Below are 13809 nucleotides of genomic sequence, written 5' to 3'. Positions count from 1 at the left end.
ATAGTAGTAGATCCACATGGAGAATGCACGCCAATCTAAGCCCCGCACTGACTGCAAAGCTAGATCTTGATAACTGGACATCACCCTGGTCCTTCGCTTCTATCACACCCGTACTGTGAAGACACTCTTCCTAGCACCGCACATACAGCCCATCCACCATGACCAAGCCCCTTTCAGCGCACGCCACCACGGCTGCTCGAGCGGAGATGGACACATTGACCTGTGATCCATCGCCCAAAATTCCAGGGCTTGTGTATGCAGCCGTCGACCGGACAGGTGAGATTATTTTCAGCCATGCGTCCGGGAAAACGGGACTCGGCCAGGAAGAGCCCATGACCCTCGACACGATCTTCTATATGGCCTCTTGCACGAAGCTACTCACCAGTATCGCATGTATGCAGTTAGTCGAGCAGGGGAAGCTGGTGCTGGACGACAGTGACCAGCTTGAGTCTTTAGCCCCCGAGCTCCGGGATGTGGAGGTGTTGGAGCGGGGTGCTGATGGTGGGATCAAATTGGTTGCAAAAGAGAGGCGATTGACGCTACGGATGCTGTTGAACCATACTTGTAAGTCAAGCATCTCTAATCCCATGGCCAGAGTTCAGCGTGCACAATGCTGATGGAGCACAGCTGGCTTTGGCTACGCCTTCGAAGACCTGAAGTTGCTGGAATGGTCGCGCCCCGTCGGCCTGGACGACTTCTCGGGAAACATCCACGACGTGCTGCACCGGCCGCTGGTCAACCAGCCCGGGACCAAGTTCCAGTATGGGGTGGGCATGGACTGGGTGGGTCAGTTGGTGGAGCGCATGACGGGGATCTCGCTGGAAGAGTACTTCCAGACCTTTATTCTACGGCCCTTGGGAGTGGAGAATATCACCTTCTTTCCAACAGACGAGATGAAGAGTAATCTGGCGTATATGCACCAGCGCGCCAAAGACGGTTCGCTCAGTATCACGGACCATCTGTACCGATATCCTTTGCTTCCTTGCAGGCCAGACGAGGAGGGTCGGCGGTTTTGTATGGGAGGGGCGGGCTGTTTTGGAAAGCCGCTGGAGTACTGTCGTATGTCCATCGAATCCGTCTGAGCATCCTGGCTTTGATGCTGAGACCTATACAGGAATTATCGCGACACTTCTGAACCACGGTACGAGTCCCAACACTGGGGCCCAGCTTCTGAAGTCTGAGACGGTTCAAGGTACGCTTTATTCTTCCCACTGCACATTGCATCGGCAACTGACTATGTGCAAGCCATGTTCACCGATCAAATCCCAACCATGCCGAGATACTGCAACGAGTATACGCCCTCGGGCAAGCCGCTTCTGGCCAATCCGTGCCCGCTGGTGCCGTGTGCGGACGACCTCACCGAAGGATGGGGTTTATCCTTCGCACTCAGCCACACCAACAGCTCGACCGGGAGAGCCGCAGGGTCAGGGTCCTGGGAAGGGCTGCCTAATTTGTTCTGGTTTGCAGACCGGGAGAATGGAGTGGGTGGCATCATTGCTTCGCAGATATTGCCGTATGGGGGTAAGTAGTAATGGCCCCTCTTTTGCTACTATCGGAGATTTGAGTTAATCAGTCTTTTTGATTAGACCTTGAAGTTCTTGGTTGTTCCGAGCGTGAGGAAAAGATCATTTACGATGATGTGGGTGGGCAATGAGGATATTTGTTTTGTAACACGCATTGTGCATTTTGGCCGGTCCATCAACAAAGAGTTCATGGGTCTAGAGACCACGTTCAACCTCCGTGTTGAACTCGTAGGAAGCTGAGGATAGTTACGATGTAGTGGATAGAACATGTGTAAAAGCGACATAGAGGCCGTACCAAGAGTAATCAGAATAGAATCATTCACTAGTGACTCAAGCAGGCTCAAACTATCCTTACCTCATAAGGAAAGTGAGGCACCTGCCCAGCAATCAAAATATAAATGGCCGTCTCCTACGTCAACTCCACCAGCCCCCGAATTCCAAACATCAACAACATGAATGCCCCTCAACCAACCGAGATTTCCACTCCCCAACCCCCGATTCTGTCCAAATTCCTATCTCCAGCCCACGTGGTCGGCAATGTAATCCACTGCTCGGGCCAACTCCCCATCGACCCAAACACAGGCAGGCTAGTGGCAGGATGTATCCAAGCCCGCGCAGTAAGGGAGATCCCAGCACCCTGCTTGTCAGCTCCTGCAACTTACTGATGCACTCACCCCATGCTAGGCGCAAATCCTCCTTAATCTCAATACAATCCTCACCGCCGCCGGCTCGAGCCTAGACTGTGTGATCAAACTCAGCATCTTCTTGACCGACATGCAGGATTGGGGTGCTGCGAACGCTGTGTTGGAGTCGGCTTTTATGGACACCAAGCCAGTGAGTCTGCCCTTTGTGTTCGGTGGTTCATACTCGGGCTATTTGAGGAATGCGCTTGTTGTTGACTCCGTTCCTACTAGGTCTGCACGTGTGTAGCAGTCGAGGATCTGCCGGGGGGTAGTGACCTGGAAGTGGAATGCTCTGCTCTGATCGCGAGGCCGCGAGGCTCGGAACGGGATTCGAAGACAGGTTTACTGTGACGGAGTGTTAGAATCCAAGCGCCTCTTCCTGAGTATCAAATTGCAAGGAGGCTCGGAGATTATTTTGGTTCTTTCCTAAGCGCTGGAGGTACATTCGAAGGCCGGTTGAGGGTAGTCAATCCTATCACGTGATCCTCGCTTCCGCACAGGCAGCTGGCGCTCCCAGATTGGCCTAGGAATCGATATGATTGAGCAACAGAAACTCCCTTTTTCGGTGGTAGGTGGAGTTATAGTAATCTCAGTATTGGTTGGAGTTTTCAAGCTCTACGAAGAATTCTTACGCCCGCTTTCATATGTCGGGGGTGTATGCGCATGCGCAGCACGGGTGTATATTTTCTGACGCTCGGGCCTAACTTGCGGTGCTACGAAGTCTCCTTCTCGGCCGCAAGCCAGAAAACGAAAGACCACAAAACAAAGCAAAACAAGGAGGCGAAAACTGATCTAAAAATTGACATTCTTCTCTTATGATTAGCATCAGCTAATTCCCTTATTCCTGTGAACAATAACCAACATCCTTGGTCCGCATCCTCACCGCGCAGCATCGGCCGCAATCAGCAGTTTTATGTACTTCTATAACTAAATCTCTCTACTACAGATTCTTAGTAGTGGCTGTAGATCTTGGTTTATCTAAATCAGTATACAACTGCAATAGTGAAAGATTAGAAAAGATGTGAAAGAGATCTCCGCCTCAGGCACCAATATATGCCTAAGGCACTGACACTATTAACAGGCTAGTACTAGGCTACTAGCCTAGCACATAACTATAGCAGAACTTCTACAAACATAACCTGTTCAAAGGCACGTCTTGGTTAGTACAGTCTACTTGTCCCTACTAACAGTCTTTATTTATCATCAATATCGTGAAAGTTATCATCTAAATCAACCTAGTTTCCAATTACTATACTCTCTCGATAGAACTTTGACCTCTTAATGGTTCAAAAAAGATAGAAATAACATGTGTTCTGAATATGTCAGTTCTGAAACAAGGGAATGCATTACTTTGTCATATTTTATGCACAAAATTGGATGATGGAAGAGAGCAGGTTGAAGAACCTTGCGAGGAAATTGCAACCCTGAACGGGCTGGGATCCGATGCCACCAATCATTTCTTTGTAGAATCACGTGCAGGAGAGGAAAACCTGTTTCTTTGCCCAGTGGCATCCGCGGCTGAGCCAGGAACAAATGTCCTCTTCGTTCCCCCTCTCAAGTCCACAATCTCTGTCAAGACGAGAGAGAATGAGATAACGAAATCGGGAGGGAAATCATGCCCGCTCCAAGAACCACCGCGAGCTTTCTCCCCAAGGCCGATGCGGCCATCCTGAGATACCTGAGGCAGCCAGCACCACTCCAGCAGGCGCGGCCCACGACGATTGGTCCGATCTTCGACCCCGACAACCTGGATAAGCCAATCAGCGTCCTGACCCCCGAGTTAGAAGCGATTGTTTACCCTAGCAGTACTACTACCACTACTCCGCATCCCAACGCACCCACTTCCACTGCCACTGCCACCAGATCCGACAAACCCCCGGGATTCGATGATTCTCGCTACTTGCGCGCCTTTCTCGCTGACAATGAGAGACTTAGACTGTCCATGCTATGGTACTACACCCGCGATATAGAGGCAGAAGCCGAACTGCTCGCCGGGCTCCAGGAGAAAGCCGATCTCGCAAAGGAATGCACCGGCTGGCAGTTCGCGGTGATTGGCATTCTCGATATCCATGTCTATATTCGCCTGGCGACCCATGGCCTACAACTCGGCATCCTGCCCCGCGGCGAGACAATCTGTGCACATACCGTCACTCGACCTCCTGGGGTAGGTTGTAGGCTAGACTTCTTCATAGGAATATCCACTAAACATCCCATCTAGAGTGTCTTCCTTCTCCCAGATCTCCAAGAGGACTGGCGGTTCCGCGCATGCCCATACCTCGAACAAGGCGGCCTCTACGCGTACGCCGGGGTGCCGCTCCGCCTGCAGCACGAGTCCGGAGTCACCGTTGGCCTCGGTTCGCTCTGCGTGGCCTCGAGTACAGCGGAGGACCCGCTCACGAGAGACCAGCAGCAAGCGCTGGTGCGATTAGCCGACTGGGTGGTCTCGGATTTGGTGCAGTGTACCCGAGCACGACGCCAGCGCGAACGGCAGCGCATGTCAGACCTTCTCACGACGGCGCGGATGGAACTCGAAAAGGGGGTCTCGGCGGATCCGGTCTTTCGGATACTCAAGACGATCTATCCCAAGGCCGTCATCAAGTCGCCGCCCACGACAGCAACGCATGTCGAGATGGAAGCACGCGACCCGGTTCTCATCTCCGACCTCGAAGGCGGCCTCTGGGAAGACATCGAGTACCTCGATGCCCTGATCGCGGAGGCGAACCACCAGCCTCTCCCTACGACAAAGACCGTCCGCGTCATGGCCGCCCCCTGCGAGAGCGCCAATGGCCCCTCGTTGCTCATGGTGGGAACCAAGGACTTCCAGCACATATTTGACGACGTCGACTTGTGGTTCGTGCAGAGCTGCGCGGGCCTGATCACGCAAATGTGGCGCAAACGTCTCCTGGTCGAGGCCATCAATGCGAAAGAAAAATTCCTCCGCGGGATTTCGCACCAGCTGCGCACGCCGATCCATGGAATCCTGGGTTCCGCGGATCTCCTCGCTGAGGAGCTTCAGGCCGCTTGGGGGGGCGGCTCGACTGATGACGCCCTCGCGGCGCCAACGGCAACGATGGTCCAGAAGACCGGATTGATAGATTTCGCTGAATACTCCAAGTATCTCAACATCATCAAGATGGGCGGTCGCGATCTCGTCTCAATCGTCAATAACATGATTACCTTGAACCGGTGGGTCGACATCGCCCTCAGCGACCGACACTACGCCATGCACAGCATCGACAAGCTCGAGACCGAGCTCCACACGGCGATCTCGACCCTGACCATCGGCGACATGCGGTATAGTTGTGCCCTCTTCTTCACGCACGACGTCCCTCCCGGCTTCGAGACCTTCTGGATGGACATCGATGTCCTCCGTGACAGTCTCCTCCCCATCGTCTACAACGCGATCCAACACACGCCGGATGGGATCGTCTCCGTGCACTCAACTGTCGATCCCGAATCCAAGCAGTTGACCATCGACATCCGGGATACGGGCTCGGGGATTCAGCAAGACGATCAACGGCGCATCTTCGAAGCGTACGAGAAGGTCGACGCGCATTCCGCGCGCGCGGGACTGGGTCTGACGCTGGCATCCAGATTCGCCTCGCTTCTGCACGGCTCGGTGGCGTTGATGTCGTCGGCTATTGGTCGGGGCTCACACTTTCGGGCTACCTTCCGGGACATCGAGTGTGCGTGTCAAACGGACGGACCTCCGCCGTCGCTGGCCTCGAAGGTGAAGAGTCTTCCCCGGAGTTTCTATATCCTGAAGTCTCCGACTCGCGCTGGGTCGAGGCCTAGGCCTTCTGGTGTATCGACGTCATTATGCGACCACTTCGCGTCGATACTCACGCGCAGTGGATTCACGCCATCCGACTCTCTCGAAGGTTCCTTCGTCATCGTCGACCCTTCGCCAGACACCGAGGAACACCGCACGCGTCTGTCCCAGATCCCGACGGACACGGTCTGTATCTCTCTCGCCTCGGGCCTGCCGGCCGACTCCGACCCGCCAGTCCCTCTCGAGCAGCCACCTACCAAGAACGTCATCCACACCCGGGGACCGTTCTCAGCGCAGAGACTGGCCGGGGTCCTCGAACGAGCCGACGCGCTCGCAGCGGAGATCCGATCGCCGGAGCCGTCTCCCTCAGCAGTCCTTCCCATGCACCTGAAACGGCCCAACGACGATTCAGTCTCCGACTCAGACTCCCAACCCGACAACAACATTCTCACCCCCGAAACGGTCTCCGAAGAAGAGACCGGACATGTTCCTCCCCCCCTCGCCACCCGTACATCCTCCCGCCCAACCACCCTCATCGTCGACGACAACGTCGTCAACCTCCGCATCATGGAAATGTACTGCAAGAAGCGCGGCCTCCCCTATCTGACAGCAACCGACGGCGTCCAGGCCATCGAGACGTTCACGCGCCGCCGCCGTCAGTCTCCCGGCACCGACAACGGAACCGTCCTCCCGCCGATCGAGCTCATCTTCATGGATCTCCAAATGCCGGTCTGCGACGGCGTCAACGCGACGCGACAGATCCGGGCGTGGGAGCAGGAGAACGACTGGGCGCGGTCGTTGATCATCGTGATGACGGGCCAGGATACGCCGGCGGATAAAACGGCGGCGACGGAGGCCGGGGGGGATGAGTACTTTGTGAAACCGGCGATCTTGCGGCAGTTGGATGGGGTTGTACGGCGGCATTTTCCGGCGTTTGAGGTGGGGGGATAGTAAGTAGATGAGAGGTGTGCAGAGAAAGAAGGGGGGGGGCTGTCGGTGCTGTACTAGGCGTTGCGTGAATGTATTGTTGAAGACTTGGGCAGTTTTTCATTTCAGCTTGGCTGGCGAATATGTATCGTATGTAATTCCACTGGTACCAACGAACATTCGAAACGAAGGAGAAAGTTTTACGTTCTTGACATAGTCCTATTTCCTCCACAGTGGAGCTCACCAGCTGCAGCGCCATTAGCGCATCTTTGCAGTGTCGCAGACTAGACCATTTGGTGCATGAGAGGCAGGCCTTCAGAAGATTAGGGATAGGCGACATAGGACAGTTGATGGGAGCGTTGCACCGCTCCACTAAAACCATGTCAAGACATTGACCTAGGCAGTCGTTCGCTCCTCAGGATCTTGAGTCCTGTTAACAATCTCTGAATTCCTTGGTCGTTGGTAGGACGGATGACTTGAACTATCTGAGCCCTCAACTCGCTTGGTATATGGCCTCAGATCGCGGGGGTGCGACAATAAACACCGTCATCATCGTCCTCGTCATTGTCATCCCTCATGATCAGCATCAGCTGAACCCCCTTGCCTCATGAAAGAAGCACAGCAACCTCGGTCCGAGCCCTCAGCACGCAGCATCAGCTGCATCAGCATCTGCATCGCCCAACCCGCCGATCTCCCCTTCAGCCAGCCACCCTGCACAATGACGAACACACCCCTCTCTCTCGACCCATCAGCCCGGACTCCACTAGAATCCAACCAGCAGCTGAAATATGACACGTCCCACCTTGCCTCTGGTGCCGTGTCACCCCGATCCGTGTCACATTGCACCGCAACCGCACCCTGCATGAACCGAGCTCACATCTGATACCCTTTGGGAAACGATCTGGTTTCGCGAACGGGTCGAGATCGACCAATCGGGGAATAATCCCGGGCGGACGATCGGTGGGCAGGGTTGGGTTTGGTGGTTGTCGATTGAGTTTGAGGTCAGGTACTGTGATATCGGATTTGGGTTTGGGTTGGGGGATTGAGGGGATGGGGACTAGGTAGGGTAGGTGGACGTACCCAGCAGGTGCACTCTGTGCATTAACCACAACTTGAGAGAACTTGCGTCTGCTGTCCACAGTTGTGAAGCCAGGATTGATTACAGTTGATCAAGTTTGAAAGGAAGAAAATCTATTATCGTAATTTATCCGAACTCCAAGCCTGACCCAACCCAACCAGTAGGATATACAAAGTAAAAGAAAGCTAACCCATGACTTTCTCGAACAAACGTCCGGCAACATCGCCCCGTCGCACCGCCTCGTAAATCACGCTCACCCACGACCCGACCGTCTTCTTGTCGCGGCCGTCCAGCTCCGTGGCTCCAGGCGTCGGATGCTCCACGAACCCCTGGTGGAAGGGCACGCCCAGCTGCTCCCGGACGAAAGTGTACAATGCTCTCGAGCCGGCGCCGAGCAGCTCCTGGGTGTGCGGGGTTTGCTTGAAGGTCGCGGCGGTGGTGGTGTAGACGTCGCCCAGCACGGCGATGGCCTGCGTCTTCCACGCGGTGATGTCGCCCAGCGTGATCTGTGCGCTGCCGGCAGCGGCGACGCGGTCGACGATCACGGGGACAGCGGCCTGGACGGTCTGCGCGAAGCGATCCGGCAGGGAGACGCGGGTGGTCGTGCCCCAGCTGGTTGTCAGGGTGGCCAGGATGGTCTCGATCAGGGACTCGAGCTCCTCGCGCGGCAGACTGGCGAAGGAGGTGCGGACGAGCGCGTCGAGGCGCGGGCGCGCCGTCTCCAGGAAGCGCAAATGCAGCGCCCGGAGGTCCAGTGCCTGGCACGCGATGTACAGGTAGGCGGCGGACATGAGACTCACCAGCTCGACGGCCTGCATCGTGTAGCGCGCGCTGATGAAGGCCAGCGAGTTGACGGCCTGGTTGCGCATCTCGGCCGTCTGGACGTGCGCGCTGACCGGGTGGGCGAGGTAGGCCAGCTCGGCCATGTAGGCAGCCATGCTGATGTCGACGCCCTTCATCGTGAAGGAGCACGAGGGGTCGTCCGCCACGAGGTTGGTGGGCAGCCCGTTGTTGTAGTTCGGGTCCACCAGCTCGGTGGCCTGCGCGAACAGGATCTTGCCCAGCATCTGCAGCGAGAGCCGGGTCTTCTCCATCGCCGAGGTCACGGCCGCCGCCTGGAAGTTCGCGCCGCAGTAGATCTCGCGGTTGGCCGTGTCGACGAGCGGGTTGTCGCACGAGGAGTTGAGCTCCGTGGTCAGCTGGCGGTTCGCCAGGAGGAGGTCCTCGAGCTGGGGCCCCACCCACTGCGGAACGCTGCGCCACGCGTAGCGGTCCTGGATCAGGCCGGAGCGTTTGCGGTCTTTCTCGCGGTGGACGCCCACAGCGAGGCGGGACCCTTGCAGCAGGGCGAGGACGTTGCGCGCGCACTCAATCTGACCCGGGTGCGGCCGGGTCGCGGAGATGAACGGGTGGAAGGACTCCGCCGTGCCCATCATGGCTTCCACGCCCATGGCACCCAGGGCCTGGGTAGTGATGGCCAGCTGGTGGGACTCGTGCAGCGCCAGACTGGCCAGCGCGGCGGAGCAGGCCGTGCCGTTGACCAGCCCCAGACCCTCCTTCGGGCCCATGACGCGGCGGGGGATGCCAGCGGCAGCGAGGGCGTCGCAGGCGGACATGATTTGGGGGGCAACAGAGGGGTCTGCGCTGGCAACCTGGACGTAGATGTCGGGGGAGCCCTCGACTGCGCCGGCGATGTAGGAGAGAGGCATCAGATCTCCCGAGGCAGAGACGGAGCCGCGGAGGGGGATGATAGGAGTGATGCGGTGGCGGAGGAGGTCCAGGAGACCCTCCAGCACGTTGAGTGTAACAGCGGAATGACCGCGCGCGTTACTGTTGGCGCGCACGACGATGGAGGCACGCACCCAAGGGCTGGGCATGGCCGTCGGCGAGGCCGTCGAGGCCAGTCCTCGCGCGTCGCCTGTGGTCTTGTCCGCCGCCGTGAGCACACCGGCTTGGGTCAGCTGCAGCAGGGCAGCTTGTAGAGCCGAGGCCTTGTCCGTGCGTGAGTCAGCACTACCACCAAACCCAGTGTTGACTCCTAGAATAGCAGAATAGCGTTAGAAAGCTTAACTATAAGCAGGATGGAGGAAAGGTACCGTAGACGCAGTAACCGTGGTCGAGGTGATCCATCAACACCCGCACACTGTCGGTGATGGCTTCGATCACGGTGGGGTCGGAGGACAGCTTGGGAAGACAGCCATGGCTGGATAGAGGTTAGTCTTAAGGTCATCTGTAATGCAATGCATGGCTGGGCCAACATACTAGGCAACAGCAACAACAGAGGCAATGTCCAGACTATTGCCATCCAGCTCGACGGCCGGGTTGGTCCGCAGCTCTTGTAACCGCGACCAGGTGCGGTGGGCTGTGGCCAGATGTGCAGGTGCTTCGGGGATGTGAGGCATGATGGGAGTGCAGCGACAAGGGGATTCTAAACAGAACGAAGAGAAAAGAAAAATAGAAAACAAGGTGGCTAAGAAGGATGGAAAGTGCGCGAGGAAAAAAGCAAAACAAAGCCCTGTCTGACCAGCAACACCGAACGAGCACCTCTCATCTTTATAGGCGCTGGTCACTGCAGTACCAGCCACGAACTGCCTGCAGTCCATGTCATCCACTGACGGCATCGATTTCTGCAGCATCCATCTCCTGTCGATCGCACCTCCTGCTCGTATTGCAATCTATTCCGATAAGCCTCGCTGCAGGCGCTGATTTGTCCAGCTGGGCAGGGATCCTGCACTCAGCACGCCACCACGTCTACCCTCTGTTTCACAGACCCATGCAGGGGCCGATCAGTGGGATCAGTGGAGGAGCACTGAACTATCCATTATGAAAATTCCCGTTGATATCCGGGCCTTCCAAGCGACCCTCAGCAGGCCCGGATATTTTGGACTGCAAAGCTTGCAAAGCTTGCAGAGCGAGCAAGCAGGGCAGCTGGGAAAGCTCAGCTGGGGGGTGGGAACCCTGTCCGTGCCTCCCGTGCCGACCCAGCATCTTGGACCAATTGTCCCGATCGGAAAAGCCCAATCGAGTGAGTGCAGATCGCGAACCACATGGTGAAAGTTATTCCAGGACGATCGGTGGGGGAGCAGTGGGTTCCGGCACGGCAGGGAAGCTCGTCGGTTGGTGCGATGCCCATTCCGATCCTATCCAAGATTGCCGGGTGGAGTCTTTTAGGGCATCTTCCGTCACGGCAGATGCGAGATATTCAAGATATTCAAGAGAACTGGTGGAGTTCCTGCTCCATGACGATATCCTTCCGTGATTTTTCGTTGCTTTAAACTAGTCGAGTCTCGGCTGTTTTCAGCTTTTTACTTTTGCGTTTCTTGTTTGTTGTTGGTAATTCTGTTGGAGTTGTCTTTCTGTTTCCCCTTCCGCCAGTCTCTGCCAGTCAGTATCATCATGGCGTCGCCTTTTCCTTCGATTGAGATACCCAATGTCGACCTCTGGACTTTGTTGTTCGAGAGGGCCGACCGTCCGTATGCTTTAGATAAAAGTGAGCGAAACATTTGCATGAGCATCACCAAAGTCGGTGCGACTTGCTAACTCCACTGCGACAGCACTCTTTTTGGATCCCTTGAGCGACCACACCCTCAGTTTCCGCCAGCTCCGCCAGCGCTCTCTCGCCTTCACGGAGGCGATCCAGACGCAATGGAAGTGGCAACCGGGAGAGGTGCTGATGGTGGTTGCGCCCAACTCGATTGCCCTGCCTGAAGTCATCTACGGCACGCTGGCCGCGGGCGGGGTGGTGTGTCCGGTGAACCCGCACTACCGCGCCGACGAGCTGCGCCATCCCCTGACGGACGCGCGCGTGAAAGCCGTAGTGACTACCCAAACACAAGCGCCCGTGGTCTTCGAGGCTGCCGACCGTGCGGGCCTGTCGCGCGACCGGGTGTTGGTGCTGGATGCGTTATCGCCCACGCTGGTGGTCGACCACCACGATTCTCCCGCGCGCGATCGCCCTCACCAGCCCCCGATCGCATCCCCTGAAGACCTCGCGTTCCTGGTGTATTCCTCCGGGACGACAGGCTTGCCCAAGGGGGTGATGCTCTCGCACCGCAATCTGGTCGCCAACCTGGCGCAGAACGTGGCCATCGACGGGGCCAACCTGACAGCGGCCGACCGCGCGATTGCCGTGCTGCCGTTCTTCCATATCTACGGTCCGTAGCCCTATCTTTCGGTCTCTGTGCACAACAACAACAACTGACGATGCACGCCTAAAAGGAATCACCTACCTCCTCAACCTCACCGTCTTCATCGGCATGAGCATCGCCGTGCTCCCGCGCTTCCAATTCGACCCCTTCTGCACCACCATCCAGCGCCACCGCATCACCTACGCCTACGTGGTGCCGCCCGTTGTGCTGGAGCTGGTGACCAACCCGCGCGTGGCGCAGTACGATCTGAGCTCGCTGCGCATGACCCTCTCCGCCGCCGCCCCGCTGGCCCTCGAGCTGATCCACGCCCTGCGCAAGAAGCTCGACATCCCGGTGCGCCAGGCCTACGGGATGAGCGAGTGTGCGCCTTGCACGCATCTCCAGGTAGCTCCTTGCCCCTTAGTCCTTCCACTTCCGTCTTCAGCTTCTCACACACTCCGACAAACAGACCTTCGAAGAAGCCCTCACCCACCCCGGCTCCGTCGGCCGCCTCATGCCCAACATGACCGCCACCTTCGCCGCCGTCCCCGGCGAGGAATCCCCCACCCATTCACCAGGCACAAAGCCTCTCCCCGGCGAGCTATGGGTGACGGGCCCCAACGTGTTCAGTGGGTATCTGAACAACCCCAAAGCGGACGCGGAGTCGTTCTCCGACGACGCGCAACGCTTCTACAAAACGGGCGACGTGGGCTACGTCGACGCAGACGGAAACCTGTTCATCACGGACCGCGTCAAGGAGCTGATCAAGTACAACGGGTTCCAGGTGGCGCCCGCGGAGCTGGAGGGGATCATCCTGGGGTTCGAGGAGGTGGTGGCCGATGTGGCGGTGGTGGGGGTGGCTAGCGGGACGGCGGGGACGGAGTTGCCGCGCGCGTATGTGGTCGTCAAGGAGGGGGTGCTGGGGTCTGCGGAGCTGGGGAGGAGGATCGAGGCGTATGTGAAACAGAGGGTGGTTAGTTACAAGCAGCTACGGGGTGGGGTGAGGTTTGTGGATGCCATCCCTAGGAATCCGTCTGGGAAGATCTTGCGGCGCGAGGTGAAGAGGTTGCAGCGGGAGGCGAAGCTGTAATTGTACTTGATATCTTGTACATAGTATCTGGGTAAAGAGCGGGGGATACATGTAAGGCGGGATATACTAGCGTGACATGGTTTCTTGGGATTTCTTTGATTCAATATTTGGTAACTTGTTCATCATCTGGCAACTCAAAGTACTCTGTTCGCCATGCATTCTCCCGCACACCATCCACAACCATGCCTAAAGCCGAGCGCTACCAGGAAGGCCTAAATCCATCAGAACCTGCAATCGCCTCCCCACGAAGTGCTGTCGAGATTCCAGCATCTGCGATACGGACAAGCTTCCATCGCTGGCGCGATGATGACAATACCAACATCGTTTATCGTCAGTCGCTTCATCTTCATCCCATCCGATCGCAGCCCAAGAAGCAAGGTCCTAAGAGGCCCTAGGCACTGCCCGTACGGCTCGTAGCTCATCAGATCCCACTCCAGCTCCTTAGGCACATCGCGGGATAACGCGGGGCTCAGCTGCCTAAAGCTGCACCCCGCATACGGGGGCGCGGGCAACGAATACAGCGATCCCCCCTCCCGGTGTAGCGTGGGGATCGTTGCTTTGATAACGTGCATGCACCGGTCCGAGCTGCGGTAGGGTTCGGAACCGGGG

General features: G+C 57.1%; 6 protein-coding genes across 6 annotated transcripts; 5 read left to right on the top strand and 1 right to left on the bottom strand.

Annotated features, from left to right (window-relative positions):
- Positions 1–158: 158 nt before the first annotated feature.
- Positions 159–1654, top strand: BO66DRAFT_459098 (serine hydrolase domain-containing protein; the record flags this gene model as incomplete). Its single annotated transcript, XM_025652240.1, has 5 exons — positions 159–564; positions 628–1059; positions 1115–1192; positions 1246–1521; positions 1587–1654. 5 exons carry the CDS (start codon positions 159–161, stop codon positions 1652–1654), a joined length of 1260 nt encoding a protein of 419 aa, XP_025500541.1.
- Positions 1655–1975: 321 nt separating this feature from the next.
- Positions 1976–2557, top strand: BO66DRAFT_330826 (RidA family protein; the record flags this gene model as incomplete). The annotated part of the gene is made up of 3 exons (XM_025644066.1): positions 1976–2140; positions 2208–2357; positions 2438–2557. The coding sequence occupies 3 exons, from the start codon at positions 1976–1978 to the stop codon at positions 2555–2557; spliced, it is 435 nt and encodes a 144-aa protein (XP_025500540.1).
- Positions 2558–3821: 1264 nt separating this feature from the next.
- BO66DRAFT_404501 (hybrid sensor histidine kinase/response regulator) lies at positions 3822–7167 on the top strand (the record flags this gene model as incomplete). Its single annotated transcript, XM_025648935.1, has 4 exons — positions 3822–4370; positions 4425–6928; positions 7035–7055; positions 7140–7167. The coding sequence occupies 4 exons, from the start codon at positions 3822–3824 to the stop codon at positions 7165–7167; spliced, it is 3102 nt and encodes a 1033-aa protein (XP_025500539.1).
- Positions 7168–8168: 1001 nt separating this feature from the next.
- BO66DRAFT_380903 (aromatic amino acid ammonia-lyase) lies at positions 8169–10431 on the bottom strand (the record flags this gene model as incomplete). The annotated part of the gene is made up of 3 exons (XM_025645929.1): positions 10246–10431; positions 10080–10186; positions 8169–10021 (listed from the first exon to the last, which is right to left on the bottom strand). The coding sequence occupies exons 1-3, from the start codon at positions 10383–10385 to the stop codon at positions 8169–8171; spliced, it is 2100 nt and encodes a 699-aa protein (XP_025500538.1). The 5' UTR covers positions 10386–10431.
- Positions 10432–11367: 936 nt separating this feature from the next.
- BO66DRAFT_459088 (acetyl-CoA synthetase-like protein) lies at positions 11368–13200 on the top strand (the record flags this gene model as incomplete). Its single annotated transcript, XM_025652239.1, has 4 exons — positions 11368–11473; positions 11538–12137; positions 12202–12515; positions 12580–13200. Coding segments are annotated over 4 exons (1641 nt in total), but the record flags the coding sequence as incomplete, so codon positions are not given.
- Positions 13201–13293: 93 nt separating this feature from the next.
- On the top strand, positions 13294–13741 carry BO66DRAFT_394440 (uncharacterized protein). Its single transcript, XM_025647991.1, has one exon. It carries the CDS (start codon positions 13383–13385, stop codon positions 13593–13595), a length of 213 nt encoding a protein of 70 aa, XP_025500536.1. The 5' UTR covers positions 13294–13382; the 3' UTR covers positions 13596–13741.
- Positions 13742–13809: the final 68 nt, after the last annotated feature.

The sequence above is a fragment of the Aspergillus aculeatinus genome, assembly GCF_003184765.1.
Source record: "Aspergillus aculeatinus CBS 121060 unplaced genomic scaffold BO66scaffold_48, whole genome shotgun sequence".
NCBI classification, from domain to species: domain Eukaryota; kingdom Fungi; phylum Ascomycota; class Eurotiomycetes; order Eurotiales; family Aspergillaceae; genus Aspergillus; species Aspergillus aculeatinus.
Note: the sequence above shows the minus strand (reverse complement) of the source record. Positions and strands in the feature narration are given on the sequence as shown.